The sequence below is a fragment of the Bison bison genome, unplaced genomic scaffold (assembly GCF_000754665.1).
Source record: "Bison bison bison isolate TAMUID 2011002044 unplaced genomic scaffold, Bison_UMD1.0 scf7180017864284, whole genome shotgun sequence".
NCBI classification, from domain to species: domain Eukaryota; kingdom Metazoa; phylum Chordata; class Mammalia; order Artiodactyla; family Bovidae; genus Bison; species Bison bison.
The window spans coordinates 621,958-629,294 of NW_011494856.1; the positions used below are offsets into that span (position 1 = coordinate 621,958).

At 53.0% G+C, this 7,337-nt stretch overlaps 1 protein-coding gene across 1 annotated transcript in view; it reads right to left on the reverse strand.

Moving 5' to 3' along the window:
* Positions 1-7,337, reverse strand: part of LOC104995558 (short transient receptor potential channel 2-like) — a 39,509-nt gene that overhangs the window by 12,758 nt on the left and 19,414 nt on the right. Inside the window, exons 9-13 of the mRNA XM_010849468.1 lie at positions 6,630-6,757; positions 5,799-5,907; positions 4,832-4,877; positions 1,774-2,493; positions 2-154 (exon numbers count right to left, since the gene is read on the reverse strand). Coding sequence (XP_010847770.1) covers positions 2-154; positions 1,774-2,493; positions 4,832-4,877; positions 5,799-5,907; positions 6,630-6,757 — 1,156 coding nt within the window. The remainder of the gene's footprint in view (position 1; positions 155-1,773; positions 2,494-4,831; positions 4,878-5,798; positions 5,908-6,629; positions 6,758-7,337) is intronic.

Sequence of the window (7,337 nt, forward strand, 5' to 3'; positions counted from 1 at the left end):
CAAAGGCCTGGCCCAGACCCTCGGCCTCGGGCTCAGTCTCGCTGTCCTCGCCCAGGTCATTGAGCACCGCGGTGACCTCACTCTGGTTCCGGCACATGCCCAGCAGTTCAAAGCCGTAGTCCTGGCTCAGCGACTCCAGGGCAATGTACTCGGGCTGTAGGGAGAAAGTCCAGGTGTGCTGGCCATCCTGTGGGCCCAGCCAGTTGGGTCAGCCCACCCTCCCGACACTGGGCCTGGGCCACTCTGTCCTGCCCTCAGCCGCCACTTCCCCACAGCTGATGTCACCCTAAACCATCTATTCCTTTCTTCTTTGCCACCTCACCTGTCCTCCTGGCTAAAATGAGGCACCTGCTGTGTCAACATTGCTTCTCTGGTACCACATCTATCTCATCACTGAGTCATTTCAACACAGACGGCCCCATTCCCATCACCTCTGCTCCCCCGCCTTGTCCTTTCCTTTCCCTCTGCCTGTTTAGATTTTGCTCCTACTCTTCATGCCTTCTTGGGTTCTTTTACTTTTGCTACCTTATATGAAAACACATGCTGGCAGTTTTGGGAGCTGCAGAGTGGGCAGCTCTTGCCTCCACTTTCCCCTGCCTAGCTTCGGTCTTACTTGGGGCCCTAACACCAGAGAGAATCCGGGCTAGGATTCAGGAGGCCCAGCACGGTCCCTCAGGTGGCAGCACCCTGGGTTAGGCATGTCCCCTTTCCAAGCCTCTGTCCCTTGCCGAGAAGCAGGGGATGGTCATTCCTGTGTCTCCTTCTGTGGGCTGCTGTGTGGGTGGAGGGAAAGGCCCTGGGAGAGGGCTGCTCTTCCTGCTACCTGGAAGTGGGGGTCCTCATTCTCTGATCCTTTGACTCCAGAGAAGCAGCACGCTCCTCCCCCAGCTCAGCTGGCACAGGTCACATCCAGCCTTAGGCCTCTGTTTTAATATCCCTGTCTGTTTCCTCACCTAATGGTAGTTGTCATCATGGGGATCAAGTTGGGCTGGCACCGAGAGGATGTCAGTAGATAAGTGATGAATGGAACTAGACTGTGAATTCAAGGCCCGTGATCAGTCCTGGCCTCCAGGCCTTCCCTTCAGGCGTTCTGTCCACACAGAGCCTCTGCTCTCATCCCGTGTCACCTTTTGCTAGCTGAGAGTCTTTGCTTGCCCTGAACCCCTACATCAAATATCCTCCCTACTCCTCTTCACTTGTGTTAAACCACCTGGTCGTGTAGCCAAGGTTAATCCCACTTCCTCTAAGGAGTCTGCCCTGCACACAACAGCTGTAGCCTCCTGACCTATTTTCTGGCCCTTGGAAGCCCTGTAGCACCATCCACAGAGGCCCCGAATGAAGCTGAGCCTCTGGGGAGTCTGGTCCACCTCACTCTGCCCTCTTCCACCTTGATGTGATCATGAGCTCAAGGCCCCAACACAGGATGCTCTAGGTGGGACCACACAGTAGGCATTCAGAAAGGACAGGTTCCTCTGAATGTCATCTCTAAGTCTGTCCAGCTGTTTTTCTATCTGTGTTCTCCCTCCTCCATCAGACAGACCCAGGACACCCCTAGGGTGGGGTATGTGTTGCCCCCTGGAGTGACAGCTGTCTGCTATTAGAATGAATCCCCTTCAGGGCAGGATTCTGGCACTCTCCATCAGAACGGAGGTTTCCTGAGAACATCTTTTTGTTTTTTCTCTCTTCCCAGAACACCCACCAGAGGCCCGATCATGCCCCGGTGGAAGGACAGATACAGGGCACTGAGGGCAGGAGGAGGGAGCAGAAACCAACCTTAAACTCAGGCTCCTTGCGGGCAAGGTGCCGGAGCTCGCGGCTGAGCTGGAAGGCAGCAAGCATGGCGTCCTCGCTGGCCAGCGAGAGATGGGCGCGGCTGGCGATGCCGCGGTAGGTGTTGATGCGAGACAGGGAGAACTTGAGCAGGTCGTAGCGGCGCGCGTTGCTGCACTCAAGGCAGGCGCAGGAGACGGGGTGCGGCCGTGCGATGGTGTGACCCTGGCCCATGAGCAGCTGGGCGATCTCATACAGGTCCTTCTGGCAGGCCAGGGTGAGGGGCGTGACCCCGGGGGCGAAGCGGGAGCCATCGATCGACGAGTCAAAGAAAGCCAGTGAGGAAGACCTGGTGTCCACCTTGCGGCCCTTCTCGCGTTCCAGCCGGGCCAGCAGGTGACGCACCACTGCGGGTTGGTTTGTGTCCACAGCCACCAGCAGGGCCTCATGGATCTGGCGGAAGTCGAACTTGACGTTGGCCAGCAGCACATCAGTGATGGCCTCGTGGCCCAGGCGGATGGCCAGATTGAGGGCCTCCCTCCAGGAGCGGTCCTCGGCCTCCTCCACATTCCGGGGGGGCCCGCCTGGCCCGCCGCCCGGGGCCTCGACCCCCACCTCCAGCAGCTGCTGCACCAGGCCTGTATGTCCCTCCTGGATGGCACCCAGCAGCGGAGCGGGGAACTTCAGCTTTCTGTTCACGATCTCTGTCCAGTTAGGCTGAGGCTGGATGAAGGAGCAGACAGGGTGGGACCTCGAGTCCCCAACCTTCTTTGCTGGGGGCCTCCCTCACCCTTCCATTTTCAAGCCCTTAACCCTCTGTACCCAGCCACCATTATAGTCTTCCTGGTGGCCCAGACGGTAAAGAGTCTGCCTGCAATGTGGGAGACCTGAGTTCGGTCCCTGGGTGGGGAAGATCCCCTGGAGAAGGAAATGGTAACCCACTCTAGCCTGGAGAATCCCATGGACGGAGGAGCCCGGGGGACTACAGTATGGGGTCACAAAGAGTTGGACATGACTGAGCAACTTCACTTTGACTTTCATCTCAAACACAAGTTTCTTTTTGTTTTAATGTACATTTAATGTTTGGGCTTTCCAGGTGGTGCTAGTGGTCAAGAACCCGTCTGCCAACACAGGAGACAGAAGAGACGTGGGTTCCATCCCTGGGTCAGGAAGATCCTCTGGAGAAGGACATCGCAACCCACTCCAGTATTCTTGCCTGGAGAGTCCCATGGACATGGGAGCCTGGTGGGCTACAGTTCATAGGGTCGCAAAGAGTTGGACATGACTGAAGGGACTTAGCATATAGTATTTAAGTATAGGTAGTTTTTTAAACCCTCAGAAGTATGTAACCCATTCAATTCTTAAATAACCCTATAAGGCAGGAGCTATCACTTCATCCTGTCCCCACTTTAACAGAAGAGGAAACCAAGGTAGACTTGCCAAGCCACTTAGACAGGGTGGTCACCCAGGCAGTTTGGTTGAGAAGCTGGTGTTCCTAGCTATTCTTTCGTGGTACCTCTCAACTCAAAAATTAGTAGTAGTAGGTAGCTTTTGGATTTTTGGAATCTCTACTTCAAAACCTCCCAAATGTGGTAGGTAGGTAAACACTTTCCCTCCTTTAAGAGGGAAAATAACGATGCTACCACTTTTATCTGTTTTACTCTGAAACTAAATTCTACATTAATGACATATACTCTAGTATGTATAGTTTATATGTGATCATCTTGTATGATGACAATATGAATGTCCTCCTCTGCCCAGTTATATCTGTGTAGGGAATACACTTCATGTCCATATTTTCCAGGAATTAATTGTTTTAGAAATACCCTTTCATACCATAACAGCTTGTATATTTTTGTTAAGCTGTTAGTCAACAATATCCCATTGACTGGTATGAAATGCTGATAATATTTAGAAAATTGGTCTTGGTTGAAAAACGCATTTTTTTTTTTTAAAGTTTAGTGGCTTAAAACCACACACATTTATTCTCTTACAGTTCACGCAGTCAGAACTAGATCATATCATGAGGCTAAAGTCAAGGTGCTAGCGGGGCAGGGTGGCTCCAGGGCAGAGTCCTTTTCCAACGCGACTGCCTGGCAGCTACGTTCCAGTTACATCCCTTGCATTCCTTAGTTTATGGCCACTTCAGCTTTAAAAGCCAGTGGCATACTCTCACGTCTCCTGAAGATACAAAGATTAAAAACATGTTCTTAGTCGCTATTTTATTGTGTGGATTCTCAGGTTAGAAGAGTTCTTCACACTCTTCATCCAAGGTACTCATTCAGTTCTAACGGGGGGCCCCTCCCTCAGCACGACTCCCACCTCACAGGAAACCACGCACAGTGGGGCCGATGTGGGCAGCCTGGGCAGGAGCATACTGAAGCAGGACAGGGCTGCACTGGGAGTGGAACCCCCGGGCGGGCACACAGATCTCTCCAGGATCTGCTCCCATCTTGTGGATATCCTCTTCCAGCTGCTCCTCCCTGGCCAAGTCCCAGAGCTTCCGAAGGACAGGTCCAGACACGTCCACGCAGGAGGGTCTTTAAACTGGGTTTTTCCCAAGCCCCCGAGTGCTGACCAAGCCTCACGGCAGGATCCCACCAGGCTCTCCTCCACCAACTCGCCAGCTCTGCCCTCTCCTGCTCTGGGCAGCACTCCCTCCAACCCCCTGGTGCTGCCTTGCCCCTCTTTCCCACCAGCCCAGCCCTTCCTCAGCGCTCTTCTTTCTGTGCCCAGGTTTGGGCCTCTAGCCGCTCTCCTCCCACCCGCAGGGTGGTGTCCCCCACCTGCCTGGCAGCTACGTTGTTCCCGCCACTCCTCTGAGTCAGTCTATTGTTTTAATCACAGCCAGAAACGGGACAAGGATAGGGGAAGGCAGGGAGCAGAGGCCTCTTACCGTGAGGGGGTCCATGGCTGCACCCACCTATGCTGGTGGGGATGGCAGGAGAGAACTCCGGCTCCTCTGTCTGCTCCCCTAGCTGTGCCCAGCTTTCTCTTTCCTACCCCTTCCAAACCCTGCCCTCCCTCTGCCAGGCTCAGCTGCTCCCCTTCTGCCCTGTACCCTGGAGACCAGGGGAACTGGTGTTAGTGCCACACAACGAAACCTTCTGGGAAAGGAGAGAGGACACAGATGCTCAAAAAAGGTAGGAATGTATTTTAGAAAACCACAGGTGGAAGGGACCTTAGTGACCTTCTGGTCCAGCTGCCCCAATGTGCTGATGTGGCCTGGGATTCGCCCAGGGTTCCACAGCCAGCCACTCCTTAGTGTTTAGTCTGTCTGATTCCCGTAAAACAGGAGGATGGGATTTTTTTTTTTTCTCTATTACTGAGGGTTAACTCTGGACCCAAGATAAATAATTTGCTTAAAGACACACAGCAACACTGTTACCTGATCATCCTAGGGAGGAAAGTCCCAAAGGATACTGAGAGTACAGTTCATGGGGCGCTGAAGGTCATGCTCATACTCAAAAATCACTCTCACTTTTCCCAGGACACCACAGGATCTTATCTGTGGGGGAGTGCTTTTCTTTACACTGGACCTCAATTTTCCTCTCAAGAAAATGGGCACAAGGATACACACCACTCACTGAGGGGAAGATGTTCTGGATTGTGTCCTGAAGCCCTTGAGAACTCACCAACTCTATCCCAGAAGTCCCAAAGAAGAGACACATGGAGCTGTCCTTGGGAGAGTAGGATGCCATGGTGACAGAAGCCTTGACAACTGGGAGTGGGGAGCAGGCTGGGCCCAGAGGTGCCCTCAGGCAGAGAGTCCTAAGGGAATGAGTGCGGGGAGGACAGGGGGCGGCCTGGCCTCGTCAGCCCCTCCCAGCTGTCAAGAGAGCCCCTCGTCCGTTTCTGTCACAGAGGGCAGAGGGGGGCTAAGGCCGCAGGACTTCATGGCTCAGGCCTGAAGGACCTCCCCGCACGTGCTGGCATGTTCTTCTATTTCTCCTGCCGAGAATGGCAACTCGCAGATAGGACACTGGACCCAGGAAATGGGTGGCGAGCTCTCCAGAGAAGAAACCCACAGTACGTGCGGAGACGAAGATGGTGACGAGGCGGGAGAGGCTGGGGGAGGCGGGGAGGCCCCTCCACAAGTAGCAGCGTGCTGGGGAAGCAGGTCAACGCTGAAGGAGCCTGAGGGGGAGAGGAAAGAAGGAGGTAAGAACCCTGGGCCCACTCCCGGGCGGGAGGTCACCCCACGCAGCCTGAAGGGAACCTCTGCTGGCAAAATGCAGCTGTTTTCACAAGAAAATTTTACTAGGGTTGAATATTTGACACCTGATGACATCCAGGCACAAGTCCACCAAACATTTTTTGAGTAAGTCCTATGTGCCTGACACTGTGAGGTGCTGAGGGATGTAAGCCCAGGCCTGTCCTCATGGACTATGGCGTCTAGGGGTAAGGATAACTTGTGACCACAAATAACTGTCACAAACCACAGGGTGAGAAGTGCTACGCCCAGGAGAATCAGAGAATGCAGCAGGAGCTCAATGGGAGAGAATATCTGAGGTCAGAGAAGACCTGGCAAATAAGAACCACCTGAACAGAGCCTTAAGGGGAAGCAGAATTTGGTCATGGAGAAGAAGTTTTGAACGAAATTCTAGGTCCTCGTTGATAGTGTTATAGTTTGCTTTGTTTCACGTTTCTCCCAAGGACAGAGCTGAGGTCCCTTCCTCAGCTTGGTGAACACAACGTGAGGAGGTGCTCAATACAGCCTTGTATGTAACTGCAGATGACAGAGGCCAGGGGCCCTGGTTCACCTGGTTCCTGGCAGTGCTCCCAGATCTCCTATTCCTCCCTCAAGGGACGCCTAGTACCCCCCCCCCCACAACCACCCCTGTGCCCAAGTAGCTCACCTGCACAAATGGGGCACCACCCACTCTCCTGGACTCTGCTGCTTCGGGCCAGGGGCCGCAGGTGTTCTCTCTGGCCTGCCTTTGATAGCCCCCGCTGGTTTGGCCGAGAGTTTGAGTTGGATACAGGCCTGTGAGAAAGAATGGTTAAAGACCAGCTGTTAGCAAGAGGTCCTTGGGACTGAAGGAGCCTCAAACCAGGGTGAAAGGGTGCAGACGCGCTGCTGTGGAGCCAGAAGCCCTGGGCTGGGGTCCTGGTTTGTTCACTTGACATATCAGACTTGAGGGAAGTCATTTAATCTTTGAATATCTGAGAACAGAGCTTCTATCACTGCCTTCAGGTTTATTATTATTATTTTTTTACAGACATAATACACACCTCATAAAATTCACTCTTTTAGAAATATTATTCAGTGGTTTTAGGAGAGTCACGAGGTCATGTAACCATTACAGCTTACTCCAGAATACTTTTATCACCCCCCAAAAGAAACCCTGAGCCCATTCGTAGTCACTCCGTATTCCTCTGTTCCCACACACTCTGACATATTTTTTGTCCATTTAAAAAATGAGGTTATATTATTGAATTGTATGGATTCCTTACAACTTTTGAACTGTGGTGTTGGAGAAGACTCTTTTGAGAATCCCTTGGACTGCAAGGAGATCAAACCAGTCAATCCTAAAAGAAATCACCCCTGAATATTCACTGGAAGG